Here is a 12,503-nt window from a genome sequence, read left to right on the forward strand (position 1 = left end):
CAGTCCTCTTTTTCGCCAGTTGTCCTGGTTATATATTTATTTTATACGAGACGGCAACTGTTCTGTATTTCTTTTAATGTCCCTTATTTGTCCCGTATTGGGTACTTTGGTGTCTTAACAACTCATAAAAATGGCATTCCTATGATTCAGTTTTTATTTTTAAATCTGGACGTTTGTGATTCGAATCGCGGAGCACATATGTAGATGGTTTCTGAAGTTATAATTTTGCGTAGAAAAACTGGACGTTAATGACTGTAGTTCAAATTTCTTAAAGAAAATTTACTAATATTTAGATTTTCAAAGGTTTTTTCAACGCATTTAACGTTGAATACTCTGTGTGGAGCAAAGCACATTGAATAGGTAGCAGCAGTAGAGCCGCTGATTTTATTTCTGTCGCGAATTTCGTCCTTAAATTGTCATTTATGTTTAAATTTTCCTCTAAAAATTTACTATAAGGCCGGCTGCACTGAATAATTGCTCGACCCTATTAAGCTGGCATTTCGGGGTACTATTTTATATATATATAAGAAAAATTTGAAAGTTAGGGGGGGGCTCAAGCACCCCCTCGCCCCTACCTGGCTACGCCCATGGCCAGATCTGTCAATTTGTCGTAGTTTAGTTTAATTTTCCACCAATCGAGAGGATTTTCACCGAGATGAGCTCGCTTTTCTTTAATTTCACATTTTGAATGTCTCCAGATTCTACATCCGAGCCTTCGATTTCATTGAGTGAATCTAAAATTATTTTTAGGTTGCTCTTAAGGCTTTTAGCGCCTGAAGCTAAAAGCCGGTTATTGTCCGCACCCTGGCTAGACAGATTTATTCTTATCTTATTCTTTATCGTCATTTCAACAATATTAGAGTGGACTCTCTGCCCATGTACACATTCGCATTCGCAAAAGATCTTTTGATGCGAATGTGTAAATATTCGCAACATCCCTGATATGTACGAATGTACATACATACGTACATACATTACTAAACTCGAAAACTCTCATGGAATAACCGGTGCCGATAGCAAAGAGGAATAATTTGTTTAATATTGTAAATGGGTAACGAAGACCAACCAACAGCGGCTAACCGAATTGTGTGTGCGAACATTTGAGTATCGCATGTCGAGGAGAACTGAAATCGCGCTTTGTTCTACGTAGTATATTTAGTTAAGTTGAGATGAGATGCTGCTGATTACTGTGTGCGCGCATCAATAATTAGCTAGTCTCAGCCAAAGCGCCAGTCTAACACCAGCAGGCTTCTGACAAAAGTTAAAAAAAAAATATATATATATATATAAGTATATACATATGTATATATATAAAAATAATAACAAATAAATATTTCATACACATTTCGGATACTTATAATCCTACTATTGTTGTATGAAGACTCAGTCCTTGTTATAATTTTGTGAACTTGACTTTAATAGAGAATTATGACGATCCGGTTATATATTTACGTATTTTTGGCGATTGCGACAACGGTTATACCACAATTTCTTGTGGCTGGTGAGTAAAAATTAGCTTATTATTTATTTAAATGAAACTTAAGTATATATGTTTATTCGGAAAAATTTTTTCCCGGCTTTAGTTTATACGAAAATTTTATGTTAACGTATGTACATACATACGTATTCCATATCAAAATCATGTTCTTTTCGATTATAACGCATTGTTGCCTAATTTTTTTTTGATGTATGTATGTACATATGTCAATTTTGTCTAAAAACACAATTATAAAAATATTTGTTACAAACACACTTTAATATTGTGCAATAAATTCAGTATTTGCTAACTTGTAACAGTGTGAGGCAATAATTCTCAGATCCTCAATATTAATCTTAAGCATGCCTTTAATCTTATATGTATGTACATATTTACAAATTTATGTATGTATAATAGGGCGCATCACCAAAAAAATTGCGGTTGTTCCACCGGAATTATAAAATTAATTACATTTTAAAACCCAAAATCATAAATAACAAAATCATAATCATAAATAATAAAGAACTGCTTTCAAGACGAATTTATGTGAGGTGGCGTTGTTAGAATAGCTGATTTAAAAGGCCTCGGTACACATGTGTCAAAATTTGTTAAGAGTGAGTGAGAAAGGGAGATTGCTTGATGTGTGCCGAAAGCAAAAACAAAATACATTTAAGCTTTTGTTATTGTACTACCGCGACCACCTTATATGAATTCCTGCTTTATATGTACATCGAAAATTTGTAAGAAAATATCACTTTGTGAAGCTCTTCAAAAATCTCATTATTTGGATTCCATAGATAAAATTTTTAAACATTTTTAACCAGAACTTTTAAGCATAAACTCTCTATCATCTGAGGTGAATTTCTAGAAAAAATATGAATATTTTTAAAAAGCCATAAACACCAAACAAAACGGAAAAATATATATTTGAAAAAACTAATTTAAATTATAAAAAAACTCGATTTTTGAAGATCGTTTCTAATACGTTCAGCTGACGTAAATCTTAATAATTTTCTGAAATATTTTGACGGAAGTCTTAGAATATAATAATTTTATAATTCCGATAAAGAAACAGTACCGATTTTTTTTTTGTATGTGGAGTGATGCGCCCTAATGTACATAAATACATACATTTGTATGTATATCCATACGCCAGATGTGTATTTTTTCTATTACAAATGTATGGTATACATATCTATGTGCATATGTACAACATATTTAAATTTAATCTATTTTGGTTTTAGTAACAAGCTATGGATCCTGCTTTACTCCCAACCGCGTGGAAGCTAATTGTATTAGCTTAGAAGATTGTCGCTTTCTTTTCGAATTGGTACAAGATCCCAATCTTTCACAAAACGATCGCGCATACTTGCGTAGCAGTCAATGCGGATATCGTAATCGTAAAGTATTGGTAAGTTATGCCGCTAATCGCTAATAAAACTTTAATACTCGTACATCCTCATTACCAAGTAAGTAAATCTATACTCATGCAGATATGCTGCCCCCCTCAATATCTCACACAAAGTGCCACTACGCCTGCGCCGCCCTTGCCGCCAGTCACTCCCGCACCCGCACCCGCACGTGCACCTGTCCCAGTCCACGCATCGCCAGCTGCCGTGCTGTTTCCGCAATCTAGCGGTGCAGCACCAGCAAGACGCCCAGCGAATAGCCTAAGCAGTGGCATCGTCAGTGGCGGCAGCAGCATTGCTTCTTCGCTACCTCAATTTCCTCAATGTGGCAATGTGCTTGACAACCGTATTTATGGTGGCACCGAGACAGCGATTGATGAATTTCCTTGGACCGCCTTGATTGAGTACACGAAACGTAAGTGAATGCTAAATATGCAGTTACATTTGCCAACATAAATTTCTTATTTTTCTTGCTTTTACCAACAGCTGACGGTGTAAAGGGGCACTATTGCGGTGGCGCTTTGATTAGTGACCGCTATGTGGTAACAGCGGCTCATTGTGTTAAACCTAGTGATCTCCCTGCTAGTTGGTCCTTGACTGGCGTTCGTTTGGGCGAATGGGACACTCGCACTGATCCCGATTGCAACAAAGAGGGTTGCGCGCCAACTCATAAAGATATTACCATTGCACAGAGTATGCCACATCCGGATTATGCGAATCACAATGATCCCAATGACATTGCATTATTACGTCTTAACGAGTCCGTACGATTCACAGATTTTGTTAAACCAATTTGCTTACCCACAACACAAAATTTACGCATGGACACTTTTGTCAATACTGCAATGGATGTAGCCGGTTGGGGTTCAACGGAAAAGAGTCAAAGTAGTCCCGTTAAGTTGAAGGCCACATTAAAGGTTAAGGATTTAGATGTATGTCGTCAGAAGTATGCGCAATTGAATGGCATACGATTGGATCCGACGCAGTTGTGTGCGGGTGGTGAGTCGGGAATCGATACATGCCGTGGTGATTCGGGTGGCCCTCTGATGTTTCAGGACGATGTAAATGGTAAAGCGGCTTACTATCTAATTGGTGTTGTATCGTATGGTCCAACACCGTGCGGTTTAAGTGGTTGGCCAGCGATATACACTAGAGTTGGCGCTTTTGTAGACTGGATTGAAAGAACAATGCACGCATAGAGATACGCGAGTATCTAAGTACATATTTTGAAATAAAGTTATTACCCAAAGCTATGCAAATGTATGTTAGTTTTCCAAAATATTAAAAAAAAAACTTTCAAGGGATAATTAAAAAGTGTTTATTCCATTTTAAAACATAATTAGGTCATACAAATAATCTTTGACTTTGGACGGTGAGTAGAATCTATGTACGTCCATGAAAAAATAATTTGGGTTCAATAGATATGAGAAACTAGATTAAAAGTCTTCATTTTATTGTTTATTCGTATATAAGAAATGGTTTTGAACCTACATATAATCGCAGCACAATCTTAGATATGTCCAAAGGAAAAATAATAGTCGTGTCTTCTAAAGAGATTCCTTACTTACCGATGTGCTAAAAAATCCATCTGTCTTCGGATGCATACATACATTAAGTTTGTTCTCATCCCGTGTTTTTTTTTTTGGAATCTTCCATCCTATTATATTTAATAACCGACCAAACACTTAGAGCGTCGCAGAGTTATTAACTCAAAGACAGCTGTAAACTAAGGCATTCATTATTTTGTTCATTTAATACCCTGTACCTTTCGATATTTCTAGCGTTTTGACTTTGTTTTTATAGTTTTAATTAATTGCTGCAGAAATTATGTACGTATATATGTACATTAGGGTGCATCGTTATCCATACAAAAAAAATCGGTACTGTTTTACAAAATAATTATAATAATAGATTGGCGCTTACACATATGTTAGTGTTTGGCCGAACTTCTCCTCCGATTTGTAGCGTGCGCCTTGAAGTCATCACACAAATGGGAGGGACCTACAATTTTTCGCCGACTCCGAACGGTGATTGTATTTTTATGAGAAGCTGTTTTTCATGGCAGAAATAATCTCGGAGGTTTGCCATTGCCTGCCGAGGGCGACCGCTGTTAAGAAAAACCCTTTTTTCTATATTTTTTGCGATGTTGCTTTGAACAGGGATTGAACCCAGGCCCTGCGGGGTGGAAGCCCGCGCTGCTTACCACTACACCACAGCGGACGTCGAAATTATAAAATTCATTTATTGTATTTAAGACTTGGGCCAAAATATTTCGAAAAATTATTAAGATGGACGTGTTTGAACACAACTAAAAAATTAAGTTCTTTAAAAAATAACATTAGTTTTTAAAAATATTTTTTCCAAATAAAATTACCTCAAATGGTGAAAGAGTTGAGGCTTAAAAAGTCTGCATGTTTGAATTATTTTATCAATGACTTAAAAATAATTAGATTTTTTCAGGTATTTTTATTTTTCCAAAAAAATCACCTCAGATGATGGAAGAGTTTACGCTTAAAAAGTCTGCATAAAAATGTTAACAAAAATTTATCAACGAAATCAATATAATTTTTGAGGTATTTTTAATTTGGTTTAAGCTTTCGTGAACATTTAATATTTTTCGGAAAATTTTGACGAAAGTCTTAAAATATAATAAGTTGGAAAAACCGCAACTTTTATTGGAGGCATCCTAATGTATATATATGCATACACATATTTATACAATGTAATTGGGGGACAGGTTTTCCTCTTTCCAGCATAGTTGTGTCATTCACTTAGATATTTAGGGGATTCACAAGATGTTGCAAGCGTCGTAATATCTTAAAGTCGTAAATTTGATTTTTAGTCGATTTTTAACTACGCAAAAATCTGTTTAAGCTGATAAAAAGAAAAAATAATAAACTCCAATTACACCAGTTAATCCAGTAAAAGCATTTCAGCCGTTATTTCTTATAAAAAAATCCACTTTTAAGCACTACGCCGCTTACGACATCTTGTGAATTCCCTAGCTGTAAATTTAAACGTTAAAAATTGCATCATTTACCTTCAAAAAGTATTAAGGGTAATCACAATTCGGTGTATATGGTTTTGTATATTTCGATGCATTTTCAAATTCACAACAATAAAATGCGAACGGGTGCTATGGTAACTAGCAAGCATAATATTATAGTAGCTGATTAGAAGAAAAATGTGTAAGTACTTTTGGCTATCTTAATCGAGTGGTTAGAGGTGCTTACTACACCGTGCGACAAAAACCTAAAAAAAATTTCAAAAGGCACGTAACAGCCAATATATTCACGAAGATATGAGCAAAATAAATTAAAACTGCGTTTTTGGCTTCTATCTCTGAAATTTCAAAGTGCAATGTAGAATAACAACATATGTGTTACTGGTCGAACTCGATCTTTGGACAAACTAGTTTTTCCTAGGCTACATTAGTTCTACCTGGATCCAAGTTGGACGCGACAATATTGTGGACTGCGTACCTGGAGTTGGACTGATGAGGGTTCTTCTTTCGGAAGTGCGACCGAAGGCCGTCTACGCGAAAAGGTGTTCTGCGCAAAAATAAATATATATAAATATAAAAATAGGCAAAACTAGTTTGTCCTAAGATCGGGTTTGCCGTTAACATATGCAATAGCGAATTGTCAAAACTTGCTCAAAAATTCGTAATAACTAAGATTTAAGCCTAGGCATCCACTTTCTTGTTAACACCAGGGGCCAATTAATGGTCTATATGAGATCACTGTTCAGACAAGCCAGCCTATCCTCATCTATAACTCAGTTTTAGGTGCAGTAATGATACTACGTACTTTGACACATTCGTTTCGACCTTTTGTACGGCATGCGTACTAGTTGTTGTTGGTCGAAATATTGTTTTACGGCATAAATTGTAATGGCTACCTCTTTTACGTTTTGGGCACAGAATTGGAAAAATGTAAAATCGGTAAAGTTTGCAAGGAGGCAAATTAACGAAATATGCATGTATGTATGTTTGTATGTATGTTTGTATGTATGTATATTCGTTGACCGCTATAATAAAGATAAAGATGAGTGTTCAAAAAAGCAGCGTCGGGCAAATTGATAGGGAAGCCTTGAGAAAAATGAACTTCGATGCCTTAAACGCACATTTATCAGCTCACAATTGTGTAGCGTCCTCGTGTTTTTTTTTTTTTTTTTTTTGACTCGTGATAAGAGCAATCTACTCTACCAATATTTACTTAAATCTCCACATTACATCTGAAAGAGAAACAAGCTGAGCGCCTTCTCTTAAAACATAGTTAATTGATGTGCCAAGTAAATAACAGCAAATACTAATTATTTTGAGAATTTCACTAAACCCAAGCTTAAGCGAAGAAATATTACGCAAACTGTGTTCGGAGAGGGGAATTTCAAAGCGTGACTCAAAAGATTTTTGCGTAGACATATGAAGAAGCAGCATCTTCTCCAGCTCTCAGTTGCCTTTGCGACGTGAAACGATACTTGTCGTAAGTCTTAGTTATAATAAGACAGCGGAAAGTTGAATTTGCTGCTAGCTCGCTGTTATTTCGCAGTTAGTCGTCAAAAAAAAAAAGAAAAAAAAAACACAAATCACAATCAAAAACGAAAAATACTCGTAAATACATACATACATATCTCTGTCATCAATACGGATTGCGTTGTTAAAAAATAAAAAGAAATAAATAAATTATTAATTAATGCAAATGCTAAACGTGTTCCGATCATCAGCCGCTGAGGTAATTGTACTGATTCGTTGGAAGTGAATTTGCGGAATTTGACTACAGTGAAATTACTATTGAAACAAAATTAAAAAAAAAAAAAACAACAATAACAATAAAAACTGCATTTACAAAATATGTTTGTTTGTATGTACATATGATACTTTTTCGGTGTAAAATTTGAATAAATTTCTCTTTAAGTAAATGTGTAAAAAATATAACAAAAAACAGTGAGCAGCGAACGGAAAACTAGAATCAAAGAAAATAAAAAATACAAAAACAGTTTATGAACAATACCTTTAAAATAGCAACAAGAACCTCACAATACACAACAACAACAACAACGACAAAGGCTGGCTTCGTGTTAACAGTAAGCAGCTTCAGTTCAATATGATAAAACCGGTGTTAATTAGCGTCTTCTACATTGGTGCTTTTCTGTGCGGTTTATCAGCACGTAAGTAATTTACGTACTTTACCAGTATGTCGGCTTTTACATATGTACGTACGTAGTAGGCACATATCCACATGCCAAACCAGTACGCAAAATAATTTGCCAATTTGTTAACATTCTTAATGGTTGCATACATTCACATACATAGCTTACTTTACACAATTTATTAAGGTGTAATAAGTATGTGATCGGTTTAATGGCAACATTTCAGCATTTTTCTGATATGAGAAACTTGATGCAGTTCAACAGAGCTCCTCTAAACGAACCGAACTGCATCAAAATTGTCATATCGAAAAATTCTGACTTATTCCGTTTGCTAATTAACCGATTCATGTATCAAATAAATCGCTTCATAAAAAGACATTTATTATTTTAAAACAAAAAAAAAACAGTGCCGTCTCCGGCTATACCGTTCATGAATACGCGTTAGAGATGTGCGCGGGATATCGGGATCTAATTTCAAAATGGTCGCGATGGGTGGTATCGGGTAGGTTTTAAAAAAATTACTGGGCGTGACGGGACGAAAATTCTTTGCCGACACTCCCGATTAAATCCACGACTTCCGAAAAGAAAACAGAATACCTATAGATACTTAATTGCGTTGCCACGGGAGATTGTAACAAAATGTTTCAAGCATATTTACTTTAAAATTAAAAAAATACACCCGAAGGTTTGCCATTGTCTGCCGAGGGGCGACCGCTATTAGAAAAAAACTTTTTTGATGTTGGCTTGAACAAGGCTTGTACCCAGGTCCTGCGAAATGGTAGCGCACACTGCTAACCACTACACCACACCGGCCACTGTGAATTTTTTCTTTATGACAAGGACAAATTTGGATGAAGGAGTTATATCGCAAAAAGCTATATCTGAACAATTAGTTGCATGGCATATATACCTTCTAAAACACCGATCTTGACAATTGACCTTGTATGATAAATTAGTAAATATCTAATTAAATTTCTCGGTTTTAGATGTCTAAATGAAGAAATTTCAAAGTAAAACTTCATACCTGAACTATCAGTTGTATGGGAACGATAAGTTATAGTGACTGGATCTTTGTAATTTTCACTTTTGATAATATTTGAAAATAGCGCGAAATTTTATGTTCCTAGCTGCATAAGTGAGGGGTTTATAACTCAAAATCTCATATCTGAATAATCTGTTATATGGCAGCTATAGATTGTAATAGTCCGATTTTGCCCTGCAAAAATCGCGACTGCTCCATGCACGTATGTAAAGAGTACTCCATAATGGTCAAGGAGTACTCCAAAATTAACAGCAATACATATTAAAAATGTGTAAGATTACGATGCCCCAGGGCAGGACCATATACTTCAGCTCTGCATTAATATAACATTGTATGTAACATACAAATAAGTAATGCATCTACATAAGTAGCGTCTTAAAACAAATTATTTATGTTGAACACTCTAAACTATTACCTTGATCGATCAAAAAATAAAACTGCAGCAGCATCATTCACTTAAGGTTCGTTGCTCTATTGAATACGATTGTATTTACCAGGCGCGCACCTATCAAAATTTTGTAGGGGGATTTTTGTACCTGAATTGAATTCAAACAGCTGCCTTGGACTAAAGTTATGTCATTGCTATTTACACGTTTATAATCGATTGCGGCTGGACCTTGTGTGGTAATTAAAACCATAAGAAACCCTTTTTTGTTACAACATTTTGATAAAAATAAATAAACAGATTTTACTGAAATATTAACTGGTTTTCTGAAAGAGTATTGCTGCTGCATTTCTTTCTCTATAATAAGGACCATATATTTTATTTTTTTTATTATTATTATTACACTGTAGTTTTTATTACCACTATTGGAAGGGAGAGAAACAAACTATATCGTCTGATACATGGACAATCGGATAATATGTTACAGAAATCTGATATCCCATCAGGTAGCCTGTGGAAGTCTTGAGTATTTAAGTCTCTGAACTTGGATTCAGAAGCAATTGCGAGATTCTAGTTGATATTTCAAATATATTACCTTTTCCCTTGGGAGTTCTTTTGTGTATCCTTTTGCCGGACTAAAGAAAGATCATATAGGCCAAATAGGCTCCGTTGGGACCGACGTTTTGCGAGAGCATCAGCTATTTCGAAACTCTCATGTCCCGCTACCCACTAATGGCTGACACTGTTATGCGTGCTTAATTGGATCCATGGGCGTAGCCAGGTAGGGGCAGGGGGGTGCTCGAGCCCCCCCTAACTTACAAATTTTCCTTATATATAAATAAAATACTACCCTGAAATGCCAGCTTAATAGGGTCGAGCCCCCCCTAAATTTCATTCTGGCTACGCCGATGATTGGATCAATAGAGTTTTCAAGCTGCTCAAAGGCCTAGATGTAGTTTTGGGCTTTTGACGTTGTCTGACACTAGGCCAAGCATTACCATCCTCGACCATGCATTCTTTAGTTTGTATACCAGACTTTCACTGTCACTGCCAATCGTTCCCAGTACTTTCATGGCTCCTCTAATGGCCATGATGCAATAATACAAGGTGGTATCAGTTGTGACAGCTCGATTTGACACTGCCTTAGCTCAGTAGAATAAGAAGAAAAACGGGAAGAAATGAATCCCCATTTGGGGGGAAAATATAAAATTTCATATTTTCTTCTAAACAAAATTTGCTTTTTTATAGTATATTCGCAATGAAATGAAGTAAAATAAGATATAATGGGCCGTATGAATAAAAACTAAGCAATTGCTTTTTCTTAAAATTTCATACCGTTTACTTCAATTTTGTTTGAATAAATTGAGTAAAATGTCTGATATTTAAGAAAAAGCAATTTCTTATTTTTTATTCATATGGCCCAATACCTTTTTGAGAAAACAAAATGCGTATACTGAGAAAAAATAAAAAAAATTCAACTATATTATTAGGCAGATAATTGTTAAAGAAGTAACACTGTTTCAGTTAAGGCAGTCAATATGGCGGAATTAGAGCGAGAAGTTGCCAACTGATAACACCTTGTATTATTGCATCATGTGTAATGGCTACATAGACTAGAGATGCAATTTTTAAATCGATTAAATCGAAGATCGATGAAAAGAGGGATTGCGAACGCAAGCTTCTACTACATACATTAGACTGACCCAATTTTACCTAATGTCATTATTTTTTTGAGGCTGATAGCTAAAAACTTCCGAATACCGCGCTAATAGGCTAAATATACCCTGTAGGAAATGTATCTAACTATAAGCTAACTTTAAGTTGATTAGGAAGTAGCTAAAAGTCACTTATTATCTGTATATTTTCTTTGACGAAAGCTAACTATATTTCTATGGCGATGGTCGCGATATAGTCAAGGGTGGTTACCTCTGCATTTGATCTAATTAACTTGTAACTATTTTTGGACATAAAATATCAATAGGAACATTGTTATTTTTTTACTTTTTATTTTTTATTCATTTTATTATATTTCATATTTGTTTTCATATTCTGCTGTAGGTGGTCTCATACTCGAACTCCATCAGACATAACTTCTAATGATAAAATTAAATTTCGATCTTCCTTTTATTTGTCCTCAATTCGAAAAAGTATTTGCGAAGTGCAGGATATTTAAATAGAAACGCGTTTAAAGAAAACAATCTTCTTCATTACTCATTATAGAAATCCCTCAAAAAGCTAACTACAAGCGGGTTATTTTTTATCAATTGATACTTTTTTTCTGCAGGGTAATAATAAACAATAAATCTGAATCAAGCACTAAAAATGATCTTAAAAGTTCACACCTTAAACTAAGTATATGTGAATATTTACATACATACATATGTATGTATTTAACATATACATGTGTTTAAAATACATATGTACATTAGACTGCATCACTCGCCATACAAAAAAAATCGGTACTGTGTTACCATTGAAATTATAAGATCTTTTATATTTGAAGACGTCCACCAAAATATTTTGGAAATATATTAAAATTTACGTGAGCTGGACCGATTTGAAAATATCTCTAAAACTGGAGTTTTTTGTAATTAAAAAATTTTAAGATTTTATGATAAAAATCGCCTCGGCATAAGCTTAAAAAATTAAATAAAAGTATTAAAAAAAATGCAAAAAAAATATTCAACGGAATCGTAATAATAAGTTTTTTAACCTTTTTCAACCATTGGTATAAGAAAAACTTGAATAACTGAAGCTAAACTATTCCGATTTAGACATGTGAGGTATCATTGGAAAGGTATTTCTCACCCTTTTAAGTCATTTGCTAATAAACTCATTCAAAGGTTGAAAGAGAAAAGTAGGATGAACGAGTGTAATTCCAAGTTGAATTAAAATTTTTTGATATTTAAAAACAATTGGGACGTGAATGAGTTTTTTTGCAGAGAAATAAAAAGTGTTGGAAAATACCTTTCTAATGATACCCAATAAGTTTAAACCGGAACAGTTTTGGCCCAGTTAGCCAAGTTTTCGTAAACAAGT

General features: G+C 34.6%; 1 protein-coding gene across 1 annotated transcript in view; it reads left to right on the top strand.

Moving 5' to 3' along the window:
* The first annotated feature begins 1,065 nt into the window (after positions 1 to 1,065).
* LOC118738184 overlaps positions 1,066 to 12,503 on the top strand; it is a 25,568-nt gene continuing 14,130 nt past the window's right edge. Inside the window, exons 1-7 of the mRNA XM_036469108.1 lie at positions 1,066 to 1,260; positions 1,423 to 1,501; positions 2,722 to 2,888; positions 2,971 to 3,301; positions 3,373 to 4,079; positions 4,230 to 4,258; positions 7,910 to 8,055. Of these exons, the coding sequence (XP_036325001.1) occupies positions 1,429 to 1,501; positions 2,722 to 2,888; positions 2,971 to 3,301; positions 3,373 to 4,079; positions 4,230 to 4,258; positions 7,910 to 8,055 (1,453 nt within the window). The 5' untranslated portion in view covers positions 1,066 to 1,260; positions 1,423 to 1,428. The remainder of the gene's footprint in view (positions 1,261 to 1,422; positions 1,502 to 2,721; positions 2,889 to 2,970; positions 3,302 to 3,372; positions 4,080 to 4,229; positions 4,259 to 7,909; positions 8,056 to 12,503) is intronic.

Source organism: Rhagoletis pomonella, unplaced genomic scaffold, assembly GCF_013731165.1.
Source record: "Rhagoletis pomonella isolate Grant_MI unplaced genomic scaffold, Rhpom_1.0 Rhpom_scaffold_00004, whole genome shotgun sequence".
Taxonomy (NCBI): Eukaryota; Metazoa; Arthropoda; class Insecta; order Diptera; family Tephritidae; genus Rhagoletis; species Rhagoletis pomonella.